The sequence below is a fragment of the Equus quagga genome, chromosome 18, assembly GCF_021613505.1.
Source record: "Equus quagga isolate Etosha38 chromosome 18, UCLA_HA_Equagga_1.0, whole genome shotgun sequence".
Lineage (NCBI taxonomy): Eukaryota > Metazoa > Chordata > Mammalia > Perissodactyla > Equidae > Equus > Equus quagga.
The window spans coordinates 6,637,715-6,665,677 of NC_060284.1; the positions used below are offsets into that span (position 1 = coordinate 6,637,715).

Consider the following 27,963-nt stretch of genomic DNA (forward strand, 5'->3'; position numbering starts at 1 on the left):
GAATGTTCACACATTCTTCCCTATCAGTAAGGACCATGAAGGGGTTTAACTTACCACAGAACTCATTAAGGAGATTAGATGAAGAAAAATTGCATCTATCCATTTACCTATTTTATACTATGTTGAGCAAGTTCAAGAACGCAGGGGTCCTAATGGGGAATGAAAAAAGCACAGACCACATTTCCAGAGTGATCAGAGAGCCAGCTCCCAGCGGGGTTATGAGATTGAGCTCAATTCTAGGCTCTGGAACCTGTGGACACATATAGGCACAGGTCACAAGGGAAACAGCTAAGAATATCCACCGTCTGGGAAATTAGTGCTTTTCTAGCCACTGACCCAGTGTGGCTGGAACCCCCCTGGACAATGTGGTGAATCCCTGATTCTCTGAGGAAATCCAGGAAGAGAAAGAAATGATGGACAAAGAAGGGCTCTGAGGCCATTCTGATGTAGAGAAAGGCCTCAGTGAACATCGGCGCCTGCTACTGTATCAGTACTAGTTAAATCCTCAGTTAAACAGGGTGAATTGACCACTTGTGTTTTCCTCCTCTCCCTCCTGAAACTCCACAAAAAAGACAGAAAAGGAAAACAAAGGTTGTTAAATCACAAGGGGAAAAAATTGTAGAGACATGAGCAGACCAGAGATTTCAACAATTTTCTTACAGATGAAAAACAGATGAAGTAGGGTTTCCTGACAGCCCCAGCGATGGGCACAGCCTAAACTCCCACAGAGGGATATTCTGGAAAAGTGAGCCAACACGTCCAGTAGACCCCCAAGCCACTCAGAATTTGAAAGTAGCAGGTGTTGCAGAAGACAGAAGTGAGGCATGGCACTGACAATAGGGTGACAGGGTCAAAGTCTGTACACAGAATCAGTGGACTCCCAGTTCTCCATATCTTTCCATCTCCGCACAGTCCAAGGGCAGACTCTGGACTTGAGGACACCAGGCAGTACAGAGACCCCAGGCTGAAAATGCGGAAGAGTCTGTGTAAGAAACTGTGGGACACTCAGCCTGGCGGAAGCCATGCTCAGAGTCTGTATTTCCGCTTGGTCAGGGGCCAGGATGGCTACAACTGTTCCTCGCTCGGCAGCCTCAGGGATCAACAGAAAGAACTAGCCAGAGCTCCAGCATTAGGCACCAAGGTGCATCCTTTTTATCTGTAGCACTGGGATTAGGAAGTGGGACTTTGAACTCTGTTGAAAGGGCACTTCCAGAACCACAGGACTCAAGAGTACAAATCTGAAAAGCTGTAAAAGAAGTCATCAGTTCACAGATTGTGCTCCTTGGAGCACTAGGGCTCAGAGCAGCCCTGGGCTGAGCCACAGACAGGAAGGGCCCCTAAACTGGGCCCCACACTTTAAAGGGTCCCGCTATGTCTGGTCCTTGTCCAGCTGTTGCCTTCCTCACTGGACAAGAAGACTCTGAAGTGAAGGGGATGTGCTCACCCAGAGCCTAACCACTTCTTCCACTTCCAGACCATGCTCCAGGAACTCAGGGCCCCAGAATACCCCACCCAGACAGCTCTGAGCCTGTTTCCATGGCCTGGGGGGGCCTCTTCCCCAGATCTGGCCTCCAAGGGGAACTGCACAACCACTCATGCCCCCTTGGGCACAGGAGTGCTCAAAAGGCTGCTGTTTGTAAGAGGATCTGAACAGAGACTGGGGTGGGCAGTTAGGGTGTCCCTGCATGGGCACCAAGGCCCTCTCTGTACAGGATGGATGGGGAAAAAGGCAGCTAGAGGCCCACACTCCCTCGTCGGTCACATTTTGGCACAGAATTCTAAGAATCCTAAATTCGAACCTGGCCTTCCAGTTCATTATGAAGGTCAATTTGTTACAATTGGTTGATAGAACTTATTTGGTTTCAGTTTATTGGCCTGATCGATCACCTTTAAATATGCAAACATATGGCAGCCAGGCCTTCACAGGTACACTTGCCCTGAGCCCCACAAATGTTAGGGGTGGGGCTGGTTCAAAGCCGGTGCCTCAGGGAAAGAGGCATCCAGACAGGCTCCCTCCTGGCCTGCTTGGAGCTTTAAGAGTCATTCTCATGCGTTGGGAATCCCTAAACTGTTTCAAAATATGCTGTTAAAAACAAACATTTTAAACACTGTTTTCATGCACAACCACTCCATATGAAGCCCGGGACTTCTACACTTTCGTTTAATTTTCCCAATAACCCTATGAAGTGGGCGTGGATATCTCCTTTGGATTAATGAGTAAACTGAGGTCCTCACATATTAAGAAACTTGTCTAAAGTCATGTTGTTGTTGGTAACCTGAGAGAGATGACTCTTTTGCCATTGTTTTAAAAGACAACCCTCTTTTTTGTATTGCTTAAAGAAAACTGGTGAACTTGTGATGAAAGAAGCCCCTCAAACTAGTCACCAAATATGAATACATAAGTCTTTAATAAAAACGAAGTCTCCATGTAAACATTCTCTCCTTCGGTCCGCACGCCCATCCCACGAATAAGAGGTTGTGTACATCACCCAAGAATACACAGCTAGTCTGTTCCAGAGCCGGGACCTCATGCGTGGTCTGGATCACTCCAGAGCCCCACACCCCTCTACTGCCTTTGTTGGTAGAAAACAAACAGTAAAATTCAAAAGAGTCAAGCACACTGCACGCAACGGGCCGCTCAACGCTGTCTGAACACCCTTCGCAGCTGTCCACAGGAGAGAAATACGCAGTGCTCCTGGAGGCTGCAAGCATGGCTGATAACATGTCTGGAACTCTCTAATCTGAGCGTTGAGGGAAGAACTGCTGAAACCTACCCAGCAGCATTTCAGAAAACTGCCTGGAGAAGTGTGGTCTGACCCAGCAGCACGGAGCTGGAAGCCTGGGGCCCTGGGCTCAGGTCAGGGTTCTGCCCCAGCCGCAGGTGTGATCAGGGACAGGCTGGGTTTGGGGGCAGCTGCTTTCAGCTCCAGCCCATGACCGTCAGGAGGCAGTAAAGGGCCACCTTCCCAGACCTGCTTTTTTCAAGAGAAGCCAGAAATTCAGATTGTTATACAACACCTCTCTATTTTGAAATGTCAGTAACTAATTCACTAAAAACAAAAACTAAACTAAAACAAAATGAAACAAAATCTCTGCGCAGGTCGGCTAATAAAACAACAGACAACCTGAGTCACTCTGGGAGGGGACACCTTTCAAACTGCTCGCCATACCACCGTTCTTTCCATTTCACTGTCAAGTGAAGTTCTTGCTACAGTTTCTGTGCCTGTTGGTGAAATTTATCACGTGCTCTGCCTAACCCTCACCGTCACCTGCTTACCTCCTGGGCAGGTGTTATCACTCCTGTCTGTGGGGTGGAGAAGTCAAGACTCGGAAAGCCTCACCCCTGGAGTCATGAGACTCAAGCTTCTAGGGCTTCATGGCCCGTAGTCCTAAAGCCTTTTGCTGTCTTTCATGGTTTACATAAACAACAGAGACCACAGGGAGACTGGCCACTTTAAGTGGCCCTCTGACCTTCCCTCACTGGACTGTGACATCACCCCCCAAGACAGACGCTCAGCTTCCTCACCCTGATGGAACTGACTTGCCTCCTAGGATTTGGGGATCATTAGATTCATTACCACATGAAAAATGCTTAGAACAGTGCAGAAAAGCACGAAGGTTAGTTATTGTTTTTATCATTTCATTAGGGAAGTGAAAGTCTTATATCTACCTTTAATACAAAATAATTCTCAGGTTTCAGAAACACGGAACTTCCCACTATGAACCCCTATCCAAAGCCGGAACACAAAACTCAGAAACAGCAAGGCACTAGGCAGAGGAAGCCAGGAAAGCTGTGAAGTCGCCCGCCTGAATCATCTTCTCTTCTGCCTCCAATGGACTGGGAAAAAGTTCACCTTTGATGACTACGTTGTATGTAGTAAACACCGGTTTCATGGCTCCTGGGATAGTGCATGGGCAATACTCCCCTTCCTGCCCCCGCCAACCCCCCGAGATAATGAAAGTGAAGAATCCAGTCAGAACTCCCTGGAGAAAGGCGGGAAGGCCAAGGCTACCCCTGGCACCTGGAGAATCTTCCCTATAAAACCAGGACACTTGTTTCACCAGTTCCATGGGGTAAAGTTGTAAGGGTATCAGCATAGGGCATTTATGGATTTGAAATGCATGGCTTCCCACACCTGTCCCAGACCAGCAGCTCTGCTATCCTGTGGGCTGTCCAAACTTCACGTTTCTCAAATGGTGGCAGAGACGCATTTTGGTTGGGTGGACAATTCACTGGCAAAATCCCAGGAAGGGAGGTGTGGAAAGGCACTGTGGTTCTTTACACTTCTTTCCATCCTGTTTTGCGGGAGGAAACCTGTGCTCCAGGGTTCTGTAGGAGCAGACCCAGACTGCAGAGCATCATTACAGGTGGAAAGATCGGTGCCTTCCCGTATGCGGAAGTATCGACCAGTCACCCCCGTAGGAAGCATTTATCTCTGTACTAATTCAACTGTACTGTCCCATCAGAGAAAAACCCTTTGCCAATCGGTTTCCGGAAGATACACGGAAAGCCAGAGAGGAGAGCAAGGCCTTCGAGGAAGCCAAAAATGGTGTGCAGACAAACAGCTCTAAAAGGCTCTGAGCACCCCCAAGAAACCTAGAGCAGCTGCTTAATACAAGAACGGTCCCTGAGGGGGGTGAAGTGATGAAAGATGAGGCTTCATTGAGGAAGCCGAGTCATCAGAAGGCTTCTCACTTACGCTTTTTGAAATGGGGATTTGCCAGGCAGGAGAGGACAACGAGTTCGGGGCCCTTAAAAATACTGGCTCTCTTTCCAACCAGTCCCAGGACTGTTCGGTTATATTGTTGATCAATTAGCTGGAAACAAAGGGGAAAAGGAGGAGGGCAAATTACATTAAGAGGAAATAAAGAATTATTTGATGGCTGTCAAAGACTTTTAGGTTCCCTGAGAAACCTTGATTTTCCTGGGCTCTTGCCCTGGGAAAAAAATTAAAGAGATTTCAAAATACTCATATGTATCCCCACGTTCCACAGGGGAGCAGCCGGTCACCGGGGTCTGTTTGGGTGACCTCAGAAGGAGAGTGTGCGGACCAGCCTCCTCCCAGCCTCCAGCAGACATATAATCTGGGGTTATTTATGCCAGCCTTCCTGCCCCGATTAAACCCTCTCTGACCTGGCTTGTATTTTCTTGACGCGTTCAATTAAGGAAATAACAAAACCAACCCTGTCCTGTATCCATGGTTAGGTCTGGCAAAAATGGACTCAGCTAATTATAAATTTGGTCCTGGCTGTTTTCTGAAGATGTCCTCCAGGCCTGGGTGTGAGCAGGCACAAAATGAATGAGTACAATTATTCTGCAAACCACCCTGGGTTTAGTTCACATCACCTCTCTCATTTTCCCCCCATCATGTCAAGTATTTGCATTGTGGAGAAATTCTTTCCACAAGTAAGAAGACACTTTTCCAAGCATCATCAAAATGGTCCCTTTCTGTATTCTGAAGCAGTGTCCCCTGGTAGGCTGTCTATGAAACACGACTAGGACAACGGAGACCATTCCTCACATCAGGCCCTTTGCCAAGTGACATCTTCTCGTTAGAAAATAGCTACTCATCACTGTTGTACCCTACAGTGCTGCTTAAAGGCTATCCATTTGGACAAGTAGGCAGGACATCAACTGTTTCGTTAACACGTGAATCCAAGGGCCACAGAATATAGACCGACCACCTCTGTTGGCGTCCGCCAGGTTGTAGAGCAGCTCTCTCCCCTTCCAACTCGGGGCACTCACCCTGAGGGGTCTCATCTGCACTTGGACGGCGGTCACCTTCTCCAGTGCAGAGTTCCCTCCTGAGTTTCACATCGGCATGCTCACTTCCAGGGGATGACTCTGCGTCCACAGTTCAGAAAGGCAAACCACCCAAGCCTGTCAACGCTCTCTGCTCATCACGTGCTGCAGGTTGATCCCATGCCCCTCGCTGCACTCCCCTTGCTCAAGGCCACCCCCATCTCAGGCCTAGAGGACTCACACATGGGCCCCTGTCCTTCACACCGTAGCCAGAGAGATGAATTCTACAATTCTTCCAAGGCCTTTATATTATCCTCCTTCTAATGCTGAAACGCCTTAAATGGCATAAAAGACCAAGATCTGGCTCCTGGTTAGCATCCCAGCTTCATATCTCATGGATCCTTCTCTACTCCTGCCACCCAAGCTGGTCACCCCGAATGTGGCCCGACCTCCTGCCTCCAGCCTTGGAAGAGAAATGGCCTGGGATCATGGCCACCTGGTGCCTGAGCAACAGGAGGCACATCCCTGAACCTCTCTACCTATAAACTTGGCATAACAGTAGTGTCCATCTCCCATGGTAGTGAGAAATAAGAGAAAGCATGTGTGAGTCACTCAGCACAGCCCTGGCATACAGCAGGCGCTCAGTAAACACTGACTGCTATTTTACGGCTGTCACTCAAGGTTTCCTACACTTGCTGCCTCCATTCAGGGTCCCTGCTAACACGCCAAGTTTTTAAAGGTGCCCCCTTCGAGAGGGTGAATTACAAAAGGTCTTTTGTCCTCTGGGGTGCAGACAGTCCTCTGCAGACAGGGCTTGGCCCCCCCTCACTCGTACCAGACCAATTCCTGCTCATCTTCTGGAATTCCAGATTCACTCCCACCTTCCCTCATCACTAAAGCTTGATGGAGTGCCCCTCCTGTGGCTCCCACAGTGCCCTGTGCGTCCAGCACTGTGACACTTACCCAACCTCAGCACAGCCACTTGAATACTCACCTTATCTCTCTCCCTACCCACCTCCCGCTCAGACTGCGAGGCTCCAGAAGCCAGGGACTGCCTCTGTCTTGTTCACAGCTCTACTACCCATGTCTGTACACAAGAGACATTCGCTAAGCATTTGCCAAATTAATAAACATCGTCCTTCTTCCTCCAAATACTCCTACAACCCAAAGTTTCCCCAGTCTCTCCATCACCTCTGTACCACACTTGTGAAGTCTATTTTCGTGGCATTCACTTTCTTTCCCCACTGCCTGCCTCCCTTCCCTACCCTGGCACATATGCACACACACACGCGCACACACGTACATGCACACGCATATCCCTTGAAAAAAGGATGTTCCTCAAATTTGACCCAACGGTCCCATCAGGGAACAACGTGCCTGTTGCCCGGGACTGGCTGGAAGGGGAGCTTTTAAGGGAAGTGATCCTGAGGGAGGCATTGTCTCCTTTGTCCTCTCCATCTGAATTATAATATGGGGTTATGCTAGTGTTCTGCTTGAGAGCGCTAGTAGGGGCAAAGGAGGAGACAGGATGTAACCACAAGGGCTAGAAACCAAAGAGTTCTCTGACCTGGTCTAGAGTCTCAGGTAGGTAGAGCAATGAAAGAGTGGGCCTTTAGGTGTGTTTCATGTCTGTCCAAGTCTATAGGGATAAAAGAATAGATGGAACTATTGGCAAGAGATTCCAGAGAAGGGAAATTGTGCAGCACTCACTGGGTACAAGATGTGGTGTAACAGGTCACATTTCTGGTAGTCTACTCCAACCATGACTGGAAAAGAAGCCCAACAGGAAATGAGAAGCCATAACGGCTCACATTGCCACCAAGATGGAATCAATATACATCCAAATTCCTTAATGCTAGATGGACCATCCAGTCCTTCACCAAATATTTTTAAGCACCTTCGAGTTTCCATGCACAATAGTGGGAATAAAAAAGACATACAAGGCAAAGTCATTGCCCTCAATCGTTCACAGTAGGGTGGGGATGGCAGGCATAGCCATAAATAAATATAATCCCATGTGGGTAGTACTACATTAGAAGTAAATATAAAGTATACAGCCAACACGAAGACATCAAGAGTGCTAGGAAGGGAGACAAGGAACGTAGGACGGAATGTATGATCTTCTGGATCACCTCATCCAGAAGAGATGATGTTCAGTTGTGAATCACAGGGTGAGTAAGTGTCCACTAGATAACGAAGTAGGAGAAGCAGTTACTGGCAGAGGAAGCTGTGTGTGTAAAATGTCACGGAAGCACAAAATAGTGTAGTGCAGTCAGAGAAATCAACTAATTCAATATGGTGGGGAATGGGAGAAGGAGTGGAGAGAAGAGACGAGGCTGGAGGGCAGGAGGGGTCTAGTGGCGAAGGGAAGAAGCTTGCTCTGGATGCAGTATCATTTTATTCAGGAGGATGTTTAAGCAAGGAGCTCTGGCCGATGTGTGAAAGGCAGACTGGGAGGGGGATGGGGGGATCTAGAGGAAACTGAGGCCCACTGTACTTACATAGTTCCCAGCAGGCTTTAGACTCTTTAATCTCATAGAAAATATCACCAAAAGGACCTTCCCTGTTTTCCAAGGAATTTGAACTTAACAAGGAACAAATCTTTTCCTAACAAAGCTACAGAAATCAGAACCATCCACGCTGGCAGGTGTTGGAACCCTGGAAAGCAGTGTGGCAACAGCTCCTCCCCATTTGACCAGAATCAACGGAAATGTGGAGAGAAAACAAACGTGACGGCTGAGGGAGGGGAACAGCTTCTCTGATCTCCCCCCAGGACCCCGGCAGGACACACAGCATTGGGAACAGCTGATTTGATGGTTACGAAAATCTACCTGCCTCTCTCTCTCTCTGAATGCAATTAGAGAGGAGAGCTTCATTCACAGTGAATCTAAAAATAGACGACGGCGAGTTCACAGACTGACAGCCACATTCCCATACAGTAACCTGAGAGGAAGGGGTGGCTAATTCAACTTAACAACTTCCAGAACAAACCGTGCAGAGGTCCAGGAGAAAGAGGAAACACAAAGGTCAGTTCTTCAAAGAGCTGGAAAAGGATAGGGTCACTCTGTGGCCGTTTATTAGCCTTCTCCAAATCCTGATGAAACCAGCCAAGGATTTGCCCAGATCTGCCCAGAGTCCCTCAGACAAGAGCTCTGGGGATGAAGCTGCTAACGGCTCCACGCAAGATCAGGCAGAAGGGCCAGGACATGCCCTCTTAACGTCACACATCACCTGGACACCTGCAAGCTAAGAAAGTCACTACATCTTCTAGACAAGACATATGAGCGTTTTTATTTTCTCCTTCCCCATATCTAAATTACACTCTGCCTTGCCTGGAGCAGGAAAAAAAAGTTATCCAGGAAATAAACCTGGATCTTTAAGGGGGAGAAACCAGGTGTCTGAAAGAAGCAAACCATTTCTTTTCCTCTCCTGGTCCGAAAACATTTCAGTTTCCCTCCTCAGTCTGCCCTCTCCAGGGAGGGGATTATGGTTGGGCTTCAAAAGGAACAAGGGAATGCTTGTGGATGGGAAGCAGATTCCCTCTGCAGCTCTCCCACAGACGGGGGCTGGCTCTCAGGGCTGCTGCCAGCCAGAGAAATGTCAGATCGCTGCAGCCCTGCATTCCCGCGCCCCGCCACCTCCATCGCCCTGGTGACTAAGCTGTTTCAACAGCTGTGTTATTGCTGGAGCCAGGCCAGCGTTCTTCACACAGAGGATTTGTTTCGTACAGCTCATGTGGGGAATTGTTGCACTCGAGATTGGGGTTCTATTGGCAGATCAGGTCCTCCCCTTGATCAATCAGCCACGGCATTCCCTGAACTCGTGCTCCTGGTGGCAATGGGACAATATCTGGCTGCTGCCCAGGCTTCCAGAGCTGGACACATTCATGACACCACAAAGAGGGTGGAGAAGCCATGTGTGTCCGCGTGAGAGAGAGAAGGAAGCATAATCAAAAACCACGACCCTTGGTGGAGCCCCAGAAGATGGCCACTGCCCCTCTCTGGATAAAAGGTGCTCACTGGAGTGTTGGGCTGGTTCCCTCATCCTCTCTTTCCCTCCAGCTCTCTACCTCAGGCTTCCCTTTCCTTTCAGGTGTTGTTGGCACCCGCTTTGCCTCTGTCTCTCCCTCAATGCATCTCTCCACAAACATGCCCCAGAACATGAAGTCTAGAGGCCATGGGCCTCCTGCCTGCTTCTCCCTCAGTCCCAGCTGCCCCCTCTCTCATTGCATGACTTACCGTCATTTACGTTCCCATCATGTCTGAAGCAAGTTGGGCCTGTTGACTTGTTCATCTCCCCGCCACCCCACATCTCTAGCCTCCCGCCCAGGATGGTAGGTGCTCGGTTACCAACTGCTTAGCCCAACTCCTTCCCACTGAGGGGTGTCTGACAGACAAAGGCATCGTATCTGTGACCCTTATTTCCTGTGGACAGGACCAGTTTCTGTTTCTAGTCCATTCTACACTCCATCCCCCTAAGAGCCCTATTAGCCTGCTCTCCCTCCTAAGTTCTTCTCACCAAGAGCAATCGGGCTATATTTTCTGATATTGAAGAGATCACAAAAATGTGAGTTTTTTCCTAAAGGAGGTCTTGTATTTTAGAAAGAAATAAAACAATGATTCCTAAAGGCTCACAGTTTGGAGTGCCTACTATGTACAGACATTTTCAGCCACACACAGATGCTGGCCAGATACAAATCTCAGAATGAGGAAACTGAGGTCCATGGCCATCCTGCTAGTGTGGGACAGAGGCAAATAAGAGCCCAGGCTCGCCTGACTCCACAGCTCAAGTTTGTTCCCATTATGTCACAAGTTAGGAGAGCTACGAGACCCGTTTCTTGCTGGAGGAAAGCCACTAATTAGCTGTTCGATTTGAGTCCGTTGCTTTACGTGTTGTATTCTTTCATTAAATAATGAAGTCGGGTCACGTGACGAATAACGTCCTTCCAGTTCTGACATTTCAAGAATGCAGACATCTAAAACACCACCAGCTGCGTCACTGCCTTCCACATCGGAGGCACTGCGGCCAAAACAAAGAACGATAAAACAATTCCTGCCCTCAGGGCACTTATAACGGAGTTGCAGTGACAAGGGATGAAAACTTGAGTTTGACTAATGTAAAACAGTTACAAATACAAAAATACCAGAGGCCATGGCAGTACCTGAGAACAAACACTGTCATAATTATAAAAGGACAATAGTCCATTTCAACAATGGTTTCTCCGCCCCCCCCCCCCCCCCCCAAATATATCTGTGATGCCACTGGCAGGAAGAGCCGGCTACCAGAAGAAATGCCGTCTGTTTCACGAGACAGCTTTGTTTCCGACAAGTTTCGTGGAGGAAAAAGTAGGCTAGAACAAGCTTTTTGTTTCCAACCCACCTTTTCTTCCTTCCCATGAATGAGGAGGGGATACAAATGAGAGCAGGCAGCCAGGGAGAAAAATAATATGGCTGGTGGTTCCTGACCTCTTGGATTCCTGCCGTCAGAGAAGCCCGAGAGGCAGCATTTAATTGTGGAAAAACCAGCCTTGCTCTCCTCTTATCTTTTTCCTCTGTGACTTAAATCCACAATTACTGGCAACCCCTCGATTCCGAGTCCCTCAGCTGGTGGTGGCAGCGATGGCTGTGTCTGTAGCTGAAAAGCAAAAGACGAGTCAGATTTTACCTGCTTCCGAAGCCAGCCTGTGGGAACACAGCCCTAACTCAGCTTTACGACGTCTCCCATTAAAAAGTTCACAGATGCCCTCCTGTTGGGAATACCACCATGCGAGGAGTCCAGATGGAAAAAAGAGAAATGCGATTCCCAGCCGCTGTATAATTCAAAGGACAAGCTACGAGTCTCAAATCCTGAATTCCACATCTCATTTCAGCACTAGATGTGTGATTTCCAATTCCTTTTCTTAAGGATCAAACTCCGAATTTCTTAACCTGGCCATTAAGGCGACTCACCGTCTGCCCCCTCTGTCATTTGGGAGCTTATCTTTTTTCTCCAATATGGAATTCTTCTACAGCCTAACAAATGGCTGACTGCCCTTTGCATACAACATGTTACTTCACAGCGGAAAAATATGGGTCTAAGTCCTGACTTTCTCATCTGCAAACCAGGTGACCATGGAAAAGTCTCTTAACTTCAGTAATTTCAGTTTGCAGAGCTCCAAGAGGTTGTCTCCCAGGTGCCTCTGCCCCCATCTTGAATTCTTAATCTATTCCCAAACATTTAACTTACCTGTTAATATGTTTACAGTCAAATATAATTAAATCATGCCTTGTGGGCCTAATCCCCTAAGGATGCTCGAAGTTCCCACATCTTCTCTTTCAGGGTGTTCTCCAGTTGTTTAAGCGCCGATCAACACGGATTTGGCACTCATGGGTCTACCTATACCATGAAGTCACAGCTCTCACCTTGAGACTCAGAAACCTCTGAATCGCATGGATGATTTTCAGAACTTCAGTTGAAATACGAATACAAAATATGTGAATGGGGCCTATGCACATTTTTCTCCCAAGGTCAAGGTCCTTGATCCACAGTTATGAACCACTGTCCTGCAGAAATGAAAAGCCGTGGCCAGTATCCACCCAGGTCCTTGTTTTGTACACCTGAGCCTGCCGCCTCCCTTTCTGGGGCTTCTACGTTTTCTCCAGAACTCACATTCCTCCTCTCTGCTCAAGGCCAAGAATAATAATAACTCACCTTCATTAAGCACTTACTATGTACCAAGCAATTACTACGCAAAAGCCTCATATGCATTATTCTAGTTTCATCCTCAAACAGTCTTATAAGGGTAGTGCTACTATTATCTCTATTTTATAGATGAAGAAAATGAAGTACAAGGAAGTTCAGAAACTTAGCAAAGGTGTCACATGATCGATAAGTGGCAGGTCAGGAATTTGCCCAAACACTGGCTTCCCAGAACAGACTCAGGCTGCCCCTGGGACTGTTTCTTTGCCGTTGAGAGCAGACAGTCACCAATTCCAGCATCTCCTTTAGGACTCCACCCTTCAAGACTCAACTAAAAGTTACCTTCTCAGTGAGTTAATCATTTCCCCTCTATGTTCACGGAATACTCTGGGCTCTTCGCACTGAACACACTGGTGTTGTTTTTTGTTTCTTTCTCTCTGAACTGGACTGTGAGCTCCTAACTCATTCTTCTGAGAACATCTCAAGTATTTACCGTGCTGAGCATGGGGTCACAAAGATGAACAAGATCCGTACCTGCCCTCAGAACTCAGTCTTGCAGGACAGAGAGAAGTCAACAAGGAAGGACCAGGAGGTTTTCTGAAACTGTGTTATGAAGGATAGGGACTTACCTCTGGATCTTAAGTCCTGAGTGAAGAAAATGCCAGCACATGGTAGAAGCCTAATAAATGACTACTGAGTGAAGGAAGGAGGTTGGGAAGGGGCCTCAGAAGCCGGACTGTTAAATTAAAAGATCCACCATCCCTTTATGAAAACTCTTTGAGGTTATTTCTACACTGACTCACCTGAAAACTGCTTCCTGTGTTGGTGTCTATGATACATTTTTTAATGTCAGACTAAAAATACACTTCCAGTACACCAACCCTGTCTGCCTACCCAAGGACTAGAATTGAACACACAGTAACACATAACAAAATAAAATACAAGAAAACTTGCTCATCTCAACACTAAGCTCACCCACTAACAAAGGGGCGTCCATCCCCACCGAACAGCATCTTCTCAAATGATTCACACCTGAGGGTCTCTGATGTCATATATTTACAAAGGCAAAGGGACACTCATGAGGTTTTTATAGAGCCAAAGAATCTTAAGTGAGTCATGGACTCTCAGCAAAGAGAGTCGGAATGGATGGGACCTTAGTGGTCATCTAGTGTAATTTCCCACTCAGAACAGGAAGCCACTCCAGGGCACTATCCACAGACTCAGGGTGGGATCAAGGCATTGGAGTCCCAAGATCATTTTCCCTTATAAACCCCCTATTTGCCCACTGGGAGACTTTGGACAAGCCATTTGACCTCTCTCATCCTCAGTTTCCTCTTTACGACAGGGAGAACTGTTGAGCTGATCAGACGAAATAAGAGTAAAGTTGTCTTAATCAGATACGATTTGGTTGCAAGTCACAGAAACTCACCCACACCAGTTTAAGTAGAAATTAGTGGGAAGGATACAAGGGTATCTCAAGAAACTTAGGGGCAGAAAAGTGCTGACAAACTTGAAGGACTGGAACCAGGGAGAGAAAGCCGTCAGGAAGAAAGTCAGCACGTGCAGTTGATCACAAGTACACGCCATGGTCCTTCATCTCCACTTTCCTCTTTGCATCTGGTTTTCCCACTCTGCCGATCAACTTTCTCTGCTCCTCCTTGAATGTGGTGCATCATGGCTGCTCAGGTGGCCCTCAGGACCTTCCAGTTTAAATGCCAATGAAAGTGGGCCTAGAAATACTGAATCCCAATTTCCTCTAAGAGAGAATCTGACTCTTCCCCCTTGGGTCAAGGGCCCATCTGAATCCAATCAGCTGTGGCCAGGGGACTGATCGTGGGGCCAGCTGCCCACTCAGCAGGTGTGGTGGAAGCCCACACTCTGAGGAGGAGACGTAGGCAAGTTCTGCAAGAAAACGACATGAGGCCAAAGCAAATGGCTGGCGACAAAGACAAGCACCAGCATCTCTGGTACAAAAGTCTTTTGAAAAGAAATTACCACCCAATGCAAGCTATCAGTACGGTCATTCGTCATCATTATGATTCCCCTCAATCAGCTTCTGCTTGATTACTATCAGTGACAGGCTGCTTACTACTTCAAGAGACAGCCTTTTCATTGCTGAAGAACTCCAACTATTAGAACTATTTTCTATGTGACAGCAACTTTTCTTAAGATACTAAATTTAAACCTTTTCCATCTTCCCCCAACCCTTACTGTTAAAGAAGGTAGAATCTTGCATGTTAGGCCAGGCCTGGGCTTTCCTTTGTGGTCATAAGATGAATAACCACTAAGGCACGAAAGACAGACTCATTGGACAATTATTTTAGGAAACAACCTAGACCAGAACGATTAAAAAACCTTCTTCCTTTAAAGAATTATGCTACCTCTCCTACTAACGCCGTTAGCAGTAACTTACTAAAGTCAAAGGGGAACTGGAACCGTTTCTAGGGTGAGTGAGTAGACAGTGGGTAGATGTTGAAGGAAATGGTTTTTTCCAGTGCAGAGTCCCTGCAGGCACTTTTGCAAGTAGAATTCTGCCTTGATTAACAGAGGATTTTTCTTCCCCAACTAACTTTCTTTTGCTTTGAAAAGCACAACCCAGAAAACAATTTTACTTCATAACACTTTCTTACATTACCCCAAATAAAAGTATGATTCCCCATAATATAGTCTCACCTGAGCTATGTGATGGCTGACTAGCATTTCAGTGCTCACAAGAGTCCCCAAAGGTAGAAGAGGAGGTGCAGGCAAAAACACCTTTCATATACTGGGGGCTCTGCTAAGGAATCTGGTGCTGCTGGCTGCTCTGCTGTCGACATTTTTCACTGATGTCACCAAGCTTTTATTTTAGTAACCAGGATATACTTGTTATGGATGCAAAGAGAATCTCCTCATTTATATTCTAAACTCAGAGCAGGAAGTGAGACACGTGGGTGATCTGCAGCTGTGGCGCTATAAACAGGACCAGCCTACCTCCTAAGTCTAGATTCTAGACAGCACTACATTCCCTGAACTACAGATTAAGAGATTTTTAAAGAAATAGAAAATACACCATTTTAGAAAGACCAGTGCAACTTTTGTCCAAGAATATTGGAGGCTGTTGTTCAGTAGAAGTATTCCCCAACCTGTCTATGGTAGTGTACTTGCTGCTATGTACCATCCACCCACTTACACGGTTGATGTACAGCTAAGAGAGCCTGCTCTGTCTCCAGCCAGCTGTGCTACAGTGGGCAAGTATCACTGGGTATAAGGTTTCTTCATCAGGTAAATTGAAGGATTAGTCCTTTAACATTTTTGAGTCAAGCACCCATTTGAAAACCTTACAAAAACTACAAGCCCTCTTACTCCAAAAATGCCCTTAAGTAAATATGACTGAAATTTTATAGAGAACATCAGGGGGCTCACTTGGCCTTTGAACTCTACCTATAGGCCTCCTGGTTGAAGATTATTAGACAGCAGCATTCTAATGTTCCTTCCAGTGCCCAAAGTCTGCAGCACATGGTTGATGTTTAGTAACAATTACTCCTCCGAATTATTCAACACCACAGATAGGTGTTCTGTTAAGACTAGAGACCAACCCAATGCAATCTACTTTCCACTGCTAAATTGACCAGTAAGCCAATAGATGACTAGAAGGAAGTAGGAGGGACGAGATATAACAAATTATAAACATTAAATAAAACAAAAAGTCTTGGGAAGGTTTTGGAGGAGCCCAACTATTTCCCAATTGGATTTTTTTATTTGGAAATACATAACAGAACACAAAACCATCGAGACAGATAGAGAGATCCAGAGAGCTTTCTAGTGATGCTGTCCAAGAAATGAGCTTACCAATTGTCACACCCAAAGAAAACAAAGCCAGAGGTTCTTATGCTCCTGCCAATACAAACATGTTCACAATGGTTCATTCCAAAGTCATGCCTGAAGAGTCCCTCAAAGGCAAAGATCATCAATGAATGAAAGCAAACAGACACGAAGTCCTTAATCTTCACTATCCTGGCTTAATCATCAAAATACGGTCTTCTTCCATGATTTTAGTTTCTTCCTATCCCAAGTCAGTAGGTAAGACTGATTCATACTAGCAAATTCTAGGTTCTCGCTTTGTTTTGAAGGGGGCACACGACTCCATAAGAAGAAAGAGGACTGGCCACGTAAGCTCGTCGCAGATGCTAACGACCGCCTAGCTTTCACCCAGCACCACAAATCCTACTCCATTTAAGTCTCCTGGTTTTTGGCATATTTTGAGCACTTCCACCTCAACTCTTTTGGGGAGGAAGGAGGGGAGGGTATAGGGAAAAGTCTGAAGTTTTTTTTTCTGCTCACATTGATGCTGGTTGAGGTAGGTAAAGAAATTTAAAAGGTAACTTTAAAACTCTTGGTGACACCAGCCTGCAATAAAAACTATCCAATCCGAAGCATTTCTTATAAACAGAGGCTGTAACATGGTCACAATCAAGAAGGTCTCTTTTTGAGGCGAGTGGAAGAGGGAATGGGAGGGTAGAATCAGATTTCTTCTCAGTGGTTGCTTCAACCTACTTTGTTAAAGAGGACTATGTAAGAAAGCGTGGAAATCCAGTCATGTCAATACCATATCACCAATGGCCTGTTCCATCATGGCCGTGTAGTTTTAGGGTGTATGGAATCCTATGCCCCATTAAGCTTTCTTCCCAAGAGGCATCTGAAAACATAGAATTAAGAACCATGACTCTTGTTAATGGCCAAGAATAAATTCATAGAAGGATTCCGTGACTTTCTTCCTTCTATAAATTCATCTCTAATCATTTTGGATAATGTGACAGTTTATTTTTTACAGTCAGCAAATCGTTGTTTTATTCTCATTGTCTTCATGTGGTGTCTGTCTAACATTGCATAATAGATGCACAAATGAACGAGCACAATCACTTCATAAAAATTCAGGCAATTTTCTTCCAGGACACTCAGCCATCTAACTTAAGAACTGTCTGGGCATAATAATATCATTCTAATTATTCTTTTGACTGGAAATACATTTTACAGAAATGTCTTAAAGAAGAAAAATCACTTGTCAGTTATAGAAATAATTCCATCTTTTCATGCAGTCATTTGCCATAATGAAACAAGCAAGTAAGACTGAATACACAGTTGCAGCTACAGCACAGGACTCAAGGCAAACATAATGACTTCATTACCTAAGAACAGAATAGACATCCTGGCTGTCCCCACTGCACACCATTTACCAAGATTTCTCCAGCCTAAGGGATTTTTAGACCCCTGAAAATCCTAGATTTACTAGTCAAGACAGATCCATCCATCTTGAGGCTTTCTGCCAATGAATCTCAGGGCTTCTATTTCAACAGTAAATTTGAAAGCTGGGCAGAGACATGTCAAAAAAAATCCCTCCTTCTTTGATCTCTGCACCCAGGTTCCTCAAAAGAAGCCCCATGGAGAGTCTGAGGTTATGTGACTTGCAGTTGTAATCAGCAGAATGACATTCTTTACAAGTGGGCACCATTTTAGCAATCCAAATCTGTATTTCACAAATACATACATAAATTGAGTGACTGATAATACACTTGCAAAAGAATGAGGTACACCCACTCGAGAGGATATTTTCAAAGAACAGATTTTGCTGTTACAGAAAAATCTAAGCCCACCCCATAGATAACCATGCATTTTTCCCAATGATTGACCAGACATCCATAGGCCAGATGTTTAGGCTGGCTTTTTTCTGACACTCTTTTAAGCCTACACACACTCCCTCCATTTCCTAACTCTTTGGCATAAAAACTGAAGTCCCATGTCCCTTAGGACTTTACAGAAGCACCATGTTTGTGCCCTGACAAACGTTAATTCCATGCCTCTGAAGTGTTCAGGAAAAAAATCAGCACTGACCCAAACATAGATTTTGGCAGATAGGTCTGCTCAAACTTTGTAATTGGTATTCACTGACAGGTCAATTACTCCTGTTTCCAAGCATCCATAAGTTCCTAGACTCATTCACTTGGCCTCCCCTCCCAGCTCTTGCAGACGACTGTTTTAAAACTGCCACCATTTGAAAGTTGGCCTGGCTACTACTTTTCAAACTTATCAGTGAATGACAATTGTAGGGGGTTTTTCGTTTTTTTCAAAAAAAGATTTTATTTTTCCTTTTTCTCCCCAAAGTCCCCTGGTACATAGTTGTATATTTTTACTTGTGGGTCCTTCTAGTTGTGGCATGTGGGACGCTGCCTCAGCATGGCCTGACGAGTGGTGCCATGTCCGCGCCCAGGATCCGAACTGGTGAAACCCTGGGCCGCTGCAGCGGAGCGCGTGAACTTAACCACTCGGCCAGGGAGCCAGCCCCAGACAATTGCAGGTTTTAAAAATGTTTATATTTAAAAGGTGAAGTAGGATTCTGCTTAAAATTACTTTTTCAGATGTTGATTACTTTTTTGCATAATATGCATGGAATTATCTTCTTTCTCAATAATCAAATATAATATACACATTCTCTAACCACTTTTATTACTATAAATTACCCTATAATGTCATCACCTCCCCCCGAGGCATCGGTCTGATTAAATCTTGGAACTGATGAAACAACGACCAGCTTTTAAAGTGTAGGTCAACGCTTTTCTTGCTTTCTGAGAGTTTAAGATCTCAAACCCTAGCTAAAACCTGTATCACCTTAAATTGAAAAGTTTAAAAAGAATAAACATTTAACACCAAATGACTAAAAGTCATTTAAAATATATAGTCCTTAGATTATTTTATCTGCTCAAAGATGCTTCAAAGGTAGGTGAAAACTCCGACCATATATATGTTGGAAAGCCCAACTTTGATTTCATCAACCAAATGTAAAATGCCTTCTCATTATTTGAAAGCTGAAACTAATTTCATAGACCTTCTAGGAAAGTTTAAAGAAAAAACCGGACTGTTCCTGACTTTTCCTTACATTTGAGGTAATATTTTTATAGTTGAATCTTTCACAAACAGGAAGTCATCCACACATAATAGGATCTTGTTCTCCACACTCTCAGCCTCTTTTCTCCTGTCCCATTTATTGCTATCAGAAAGGCATCCAAACTAAAGATAAAACAGAGAAAGTAGACAGGCAGTTTCATGCATTCTTAAAGTAAGGATCAGAGGAGAAAACAGACCTATATATCTTATAAATATTATTATAATTAAAATATATGTATATATGTATATATCTATATATATCAGTGAGCAAAAACATACCATCATTCTTTAATCAATGCCCTCCTAAGTGTCCAAACACAAAAGTATAGAGAAGACATTTAAGGAGAAAAATATTCCCACAAAACTAACAGTTAACCTTCTCATACTAAAGTCAATAGCTCCCACCCACCGCTTCTGCTCAGAAAAAGTATTTTTCGATCTGGTTTTCTGGATGGGTCTACAGCTTCAGTTATTTTATACATTTATTGAAGGAATTGTTAGTGGTCTACCTTGTTAATTTTTTAGTCTGCCCCTCTTAAGTGCAGGCCCTCAGGTTCTCAGAAATTTAAGGATTTTTTTAAAAGATAAGAATCATTAGTACAATCTTTTTCTAGATGAAGATAAAATATATTTTGGAGCTTGAATACATACTTGAGAGAGAAAAAATGTAAGATACATTCACACTTCATTTACATATAGAAGTGTTTTAGTTAAGGCCTCACCAACATGCGATTAGTATTCGTTGGGAAGGAATTCATCTGTGCAATTATTAAGATATGTAAGTAATAGGTTCCGACCACAAATTAAGACGTGTAGGACACCAGCAGCGTGTCCTACAATTCAACTCAATTCTGACACTATCCACCCAGAGAGAGCATCAGACTCCACAGCATAAGGGTTCAGTCCCACAAGACCGCCCCCACTTCAGATGCCAACAGCAGGCAGGTTGTTACCTGTGCTTCTAACTGAAGGCTGTAAATCAGAGATTCCAGCAACCCCCTCCTTGGGTTTGATTGATTTGCTAGAGCAGCTCACAGAACTCAAAAGACCCATTTACTCACTAGATTACCGATTTATTACAAAGGATATGAATCACCAGCAGATTAAGAAATACATAGAGCAAGGTCCCTAACGAAGGAGCTTCTGTGCTTGTGGACTTTGGGGCCTGGCACGGTGGCACATGGAAGTGATCTGGTTCCCCAACCTGGAAGCTCTCCAAACTCCTCCTTTTGGGTTTTTATGGAGGCTTCATTATACAGGCATCATTGATTAAATCATTGTCCATTGGCAATTGATTCAACTTCCAGCTCCTCTCCCCTCCCTGGAAATCAGGGGTGAGACTGCAAGTTCCCACCCTCTATTCCTGGTTGGTTCCCTTGGCAACCAGCCCCATCCTTAGGTGCTTCCCTAAAGTCACCTCATGAACATAAACCCAGTTGTGGGGGAAAGGGGCTTGTTATGAGTAACAACACACCCATTTCACCTTTATGCTCCGAAGAATTTTCAGGAACTGAGGACAAGAGACCAAATATTATAACAAAAGATGCTCCTGTTGCTCTTATAGCTCAGGAAATTCCAAGGGTTTTGGGAGCTGTGAGTCAGGAACTGTGGACGAAGACCAAACATATATGAGAAAAACATTTTGGTCATCTGAATGACCAAATATATATATTACTTATGAATCACAATATTGCGAGATTGCATATTCCTCTCATTACAGCATCTGTCTTTCTTTTTGGTAGGTATAAGTGTCTATTTCCCAACCACCATCTTTCCCAACCCCTGACAAGAACACGTTTTGTTCAATCTTGTGCCCTCAGCACTAGTGCTTAACACATGGTTGGGCCTTAATAAAGTCTAAATGAGTGAATGAATAAACGTGTTATGCGGCCAAGGAATAAGTCAATAGCCAAAAGAAGGGGGACCTGGGAAATACCATGCGAAGGCTTCAGCTGTTGTGCAAATCTGGAGCTTCCTGTCAGCCGTTCCTTCTACCTGGAATGCTCTCCTATTTGCCCCTACCCCACCCCCAACTCGTCAGGGTGTTCACACTTTAACATTCACCTCCTATATCTGTCTGCTCACCTCTGCACACAGACAAGCACAAACACGTACACACACACGCAAACATACATTCACACACACACCCCCTTACACACATGCACATACACACACGCCAAGGCAGCCTTCCTTTCCCTGCTCTAAGCCTCTTTTTATGCTCCCACCGTCTCCTGGGCACGCCTGGGTGGCAGCACCCAGCTCACCATACTGTAATGGCTGGTTATCTCCCTGTTATTTCCACTTGACTATAAGCCCCTTAAAGGACAGTGTCTTCATCTGTATCTGCATGTCCAGCCACCTGCACAGTGACTGGCAGTAGCAGGCACTCAAAAACAGTTTGAAATAACCCGTAAGAGATCGAATGAATGGGCACCGGGGGAGAACACTCTGTATTCCGGAAAAATATCTCAGCATAATCTGTTTGTGTGTTCCAGAGAAGAAGTCAATCAGGCACAGATACTGCTCCGACTCCTAAACAGAGGAAAATTAACATGACTGTATATCACGATGACTGCTGATAGCGGAAAATTACAATTAGAAAACTTGCTTTACCCGATGGAAAGGCCCCAGGCAGAGCTGTCTTCAACACACTTTCTTCTCTTTCCATCTTACCCCTGATCCTGCTTCAGTAAAAAATACTTTCTTCCTTCTCAACTGAAGATTCCCTACACTGTCCCCAGATGCCACACGTGGACCTGCCTCCCAGAGATCACCCGATAATCTCCTCCTCAGGAAACGCTTATATGCCCTGGGCCCTCAGTCTTGAATCACAGGTGGGTAAGCTAAAAAAAAACAAAACCTGGTTTTGTGGTGAAATGAGTACCCCTGGACTGGCATCCCCATTTTGACAGCAGTCTTTTCCTAAGGCGATGGCTTTCCTCAAAGCCCAGTGGGAAAAGACATTTTGAAACATGGGACCTTTCAGGAATCCTCAAATCACTCCATCGGGGTGAGCTTCCTCATGGCCCTGGAGAGGTGCGGAAGCTCGGTGGTTAGGGCAGCTATCCAGCCTTCTGACTTTGGGCAACCTTGCTGGTGCCCAAGTTCTCTATCTGTAAAATGAAATAATGAGACCTACCTCTAGGAATTGGTGGGAAGACAAAATGGGTTAATACAGGTAGAGTAACTCAGAAAGATGCCTAGTAAGTAGTAAGCAGTCAATAATTGTCTGCTATTAATATGATTTTACTGTTACTGGAACTGACTCTGAAAGAACCTGAAGAGAGAAATGCCCCAAGGTAGGAGGGGGCCGAGAGGAGGGTGTACTTACTGATCTGGTTGTTCAGCTTGAATGCAATGTCCAGCTGCAGGATGAACAGCATGAACTGAAACCAAGGACTCATCTCCATGCTGGGGAGGGGGATGTGGACAGAGAACACGATGTCATTGGCTTCGATTTCCCTTGGGATTGCTTCCTCGATATCTCGGATCCTGTCGCACTGGTTAGGTCCCCAAGGCATTAACCATTTTGTCTTGTGATGGTTTTTACGGACATCCACGCATTTCACTGACAGGTAAGACACTGCCGTCGTGGGCCCCGGAGCTGAAAAGAGAATGTTGTTGTTTTAGAAAAATCAGCCAGTGAAGTGCTCATTTCTGGCTAACATTCCTTCCACTCCTCTCTTCTTTCCATTTTTCGTGCTGCCTTTTATAACTTGGGATCAGTACTCCTAGGGATCTCCCAGATCCAGGCGAGGATCCTTCAGTGACCTCCAGAGGTGTCATCAAGGGCTCCTGAGAGTCTTCCCATCACGTTTGCAATCACTGTTATTTATTGAAAGAATATATTTGTAACCAGTTTGGTTCAGTTACCACCTCACACCAAACAAACGTCACAAAAACCTGAGGGCTTGGCGGTCTCTGGTGCTTCACAGAGCACCGTGCCTGAGGTCAGAAGACCAGGGTCTGAAACCTGGTTGAACACTGACTCTTAGTCAATCTTGGGTAAGTCGGTTAAATCTACAGCAGCTTCAGGACCCTCATCAGAAGAACAAAATGGCTGGTTTCTAAGACTCAACCAAGGTGGTTGTTTTGTAAGATTCTTCTTCACTCTAAAATTCTACAACCCTGCTTTTGACTGAGAGAAAAAGCTATGTTGACCTGGAGCCCCCACCTAGGGTGGTACCTGAGAGGGTAGGCACTCAAACATCAACGGATACTGCAAAGGTGCATGTGCTGAAATATGACCCCACGCATTTCAAGAGAGGGCATCCCATTTGAACGATATAACGTTCAAAAGCACTATTTCGTGATTATAAAATGGTTATATGATAATAGAAGATCTGCATAATATAGAAATTTTAAAGTTCAAAACAACATTTACCCAAAATCCCCCTAGAAGGAAGTAACTACTGTTGGAAAAATACCGAAATACTATCTGTCTCTTCTATGAGTGTGTAATCAGATAAAAATTTAAACGTGAATGAAATTGTATAACTTTAAAATCCATACTAATATTAACATACACTTTTACAAAATAGGATTCTACTATCCATAGTTTTGTAGGGTTTTTTCTTATTCACTCAGAGAAGCAGACTAGCACGGTGGTAAATAACGCCAGCCATGGAGCCAACTTGCCTGGTGTCAAATCCTGGCTCTCTCATTTCTACTTGTGTCACCACTCATGCACGCTAGAAGGTTTGGGTGAATTACCAAAGCTGTTTGTGTGTTAGTTTTATCATCTCTTAAACGGTAATAATAATAGTACCTACTCTTTGAGTCATTGTATACATTAAACAAGTTAACATATGAAAAGTACCCAGAACAGTGCTTGAGCACATAAAAAGTATAAAATTAATATTAGCTATTATATGATAAATTTTTCAACTACTGGTTACAAAATAATCAATCACATGATATACCAAATTTAATTTACCTCCTCCCCCTTGGTTTGTAAAAGTTGTCTATAAATAATAATTCTTTGTCTAACATTTTTTGTTAGTAATTTATCTTAACTTCTCCATCTGCTATCTAAATCTGTTTATGGTATATTTTAATACAGAGAAGTTCCAGGTTTTATATAGAATCTCTCTTTTCCTTTATGTTTTTTCCATGCTTTTATCTTTAGAGAGAAGTTCTTTATTCCAAATTCAATAAACAGCTGCCTTTATTAACTTCTAGTTACGTTTTACAACTTCATTTTTTTTTTAATATTTAAATAGTTGATCCATCTGGAATTTGTTTTGATATAAGAGATGACGTGAGGTTCTAGTTTTATTTTTTCTAAATATTTAAATTATTCTTTTCGGAACAGAGTCTCCTTTCTTACTGATTTATGACATCACCTTTATCTTCAATATACCAATAGATATTGCTGGACAGTCTGCTCTGTTCCATGTATTGGATTGTCAATTCATGGCCCAACACAACTTTGGTGTGTTGAATCCTATAATTGTTTTGAATCCTGTAATTGATGGTTTGCATCAATATCTGATAGAGTAAATCCTCTCCCCTAGTCCATTTCAAATTTATATCCTTTTGCTGGGATTTTCATTGAAATTACATTAAATCTATAAATTACCGTGGATAGAATCAGTATCCTTTCCAAACATTTAGTGTTCCCATCCAAGAACAGTGATTGGTTCTCCATTAACTGAAGTCCATTTTTATATCTCTCTGAAAATTTTCATAATTTTCTTCACGTGGGTCCTGCTGGTACACCATAGTTTTTAAATCAATTTATAAAACTTTTCTCTGAAAGTCAGTAGTGAAAGGAAAACATTATAAATTATGGTTTAAATATGTTTAATTCTGTGCATACCATACTCGGCATCCTGCGCTTTCAGACTTTTTATAAACAGAAATCATCTCTTACTTAATAGAGATCAGGCAGCAACGAGGAGCATATAAACCAAGAGGAGAGTCACACAGGAGACAGAAGGGTGTATTATGAACATTTTGCCTTAATTCTAATGCTCAATTACATATTTTTTTCTCTCTCTAAATATCTATCCTCATGATAAATTTTGAGTAGGAAAATGTTATGTTTGCAGAAAGCTGTGACAATGCCTACTAAAAACTACCAGAAAACACAGCAGTACGGAGCTCTAGCTGAAAATCCTCCCGTGTGGTATCCTGAACACTGCAACGCGGAGTCACCACCAATCCACGTCAGGGAAGTTTCTCTTTAAGACTCAAAATTGTGTCACTCCTAATCCATCTAAAATCAGACATCCCATTTATTATTAGAAATATGAATCAATCAAACTTTGGTTATCCTGACTCAGCTAAATAGCTCACTGACATTAGAAAGACAAATTGGCACATTTAACTGACCCCTTTTTAATGTGGTTGGAGAAATAAACAGAGAGACAAAACTCATGAATCCTATTTTTGGCTAACACACTCAAACTGACTATTTGCTGCAGAAAATAGTTACTACATTTTAAAACTTCTATTCTTCCAAAACGAACCTAACCTTTTTTCATTTCTTTATTTTTTCCTTTTGAAAAACAAGTCTCTCCCTCCTTAGACCAAAATGAAAAATAACTAGTTGAATTCCTCAGCTGAGCTCCAAAACCACATTCCAAACTTCATAACAGAGAAGCTGAACACTTCACAGGCACAAAGGCTGCATTTTTAATGGACACAGTGAACGCCTGCCTTTGTAGCTGCCTGAATTATTCTCATTCTTTCATTAGTTTAGTGTTTCTTGAATAAAGGGAAAAAATCCCAGGAATACTAACATTTTCATAAAGATCATGGCAATGAACTTGGAGAAGCCTCGAGTGCGTCTCAAGCTATACTATGAGAATCACAAATATTTCTCTTCTCTTGAATACATTAGTCCTCTAGTCTCAAAAACCTTTTGTATAACTTAAAAACCTAAAGATAATTCAACATTTTCAACGTTTCTAGTAATGCTCAAAAGGCAAAATACTTGTATTGTTCGAAAAAGTAAACAGACATTCTGATCTTCAAACATGGACAGTTAATGTGCCCCCAGTAATGTATCTACAGCTCAAGACAACTTCCTACACCAGCTAAAAGTGAACTCCCACGTGTTTCTTTATGTAGAAAGCCCACCAAAGTAAATTAAAAACAAAGCTAATAGATAGTAGAAGGGTGTTTTCATTAGCTATGGCCAAAAGTGTGACTACATGGATCACAAAACCGTCTAAAATCAAAAGAAGTTTGATTTCTGTCTTTAAATTTGAAAAAAAAAAAAATGTAAGGGATTTTATTGGAAGAGAAGAGAGAGAAATGGAAGAAGTTGAAATTGCAACTTTTGAAGAAGCCACAATCAACTAACTAACAGGTATATGTAATGAAGGCCTTACTCAGTCGGCGGACGGTTCTGGGGATTAATAGAGTTTGTATATTTAAGAAGGGGCTGGATGGATTCTGGTCAACAAACTGAGTCATGTTTGCTCAGGTGAAAGCTAAAAATAACCACTCCTCAGTACTCCTAGGATAGTAATGCAATATCACCCAGCTGCCTCCACACACATTATAAATGTCCCCTCTACCATCTGTAGCATTTAGTGGGAAAAAAGTGGGCCCAAAGCTACTTCTACATCAGTATAATTTGGGAGACAGAGCAATCTGGCCAAAAGTGAATATACCAGGCACTGTGGACTGGTTAACTTACGATAGGTTAAGACATCACTTAGAGTAGGTACAGAAGTCACAAAGCCACGAGCTACTCATTGAAAACTCTGGCACATTTTGAGTTCAGCTCTCTTTAATATGTCAAACATAGGCCATTTTTTCTTCTCTCATCTGTATTTCAACACAGTGTCTCTGGCCTCCACCCCTGCATATAGCAGAGAATTGTGAAATGTGATACTACACGACCTTTAATTTTAAAGTGATATGAACTCAACAAGACTTCTAATTCAAGGTTGTGAAAAACTGCACAAACACAACTTGAAGCCTCTTGGAAAATTCAGTAGCCCCTCAATTACATGCATTCCTGAGGCTGACACTATATTCACCAAATATGTCTTGAGTACCTACTATGTTCTAGGCACTATTAGGTGCTGGAGTGAACCTAATAGACACTAGCCATGTGGAATGTACAAATAATGAGGAAAACAGACGACAAATAAATAATTACAAGAAAAAGTAATTATAACTATGGTGGGTGCCATATTTATCCTGACATTACCTGAGAAAGGGCAACAGTCAGATATTTGGGAGGTAGGGGAAGTGAATTCACTAGAATGAGGCAAAAATTCCACTCATCATTACAATGTCACCTTGAATAAAAATGTAAGTGAACAATGACTAAGCCTGTACTTCTTTGGAAAGAATATTCATTGACTCCAGTCAGCTTCCTGTTATGGCATCTCAAATGGCTGGCCAGGTCACAAATTACTATCCAGCCAACCACTACCGCTATCATGCTCAAAGCTGAGTCAACACCAAATCATTAGCCCCTACTCCCTGCAGAACCTGTAATTAAAGAGTTGGACAGAGATACAAGACTTGGTTGCCTCCTAAAAAAGTTAAAATAAAATTAAAACAACATGCTGACATGACACACGGTCTCCGTTTAAGCCAACACAGACTATTTCTTTCTTTGCTTTATTATAAGTAAAGAAGATTCCTTGGGCAATTAT

General features: G+C 43.8%; 1 protein-coding gene across 1 annotated transcript in view; it reads right to left on the reverse strand.

The window, feature by feature from the left end:
* Positions 1 to 27,963, reverse strand: part of WLS (Wnt ligand secretion mediator) — a 92,906-nt gene that overhangs the window by 32,643 nt on the left and 32,300 nt on the right. Inside the window, exon 2 of the mRNA XM_046645344.1 lies at positions 22,671 to 22,943. Coding sequence (XP_046501300.1) covers positions 22,671 to 22,943 — 273 coding nt within the window. The remainder of the gene's footprint in view (positions 1 to 22,670; positions 22,944 to 27,963) is intronic.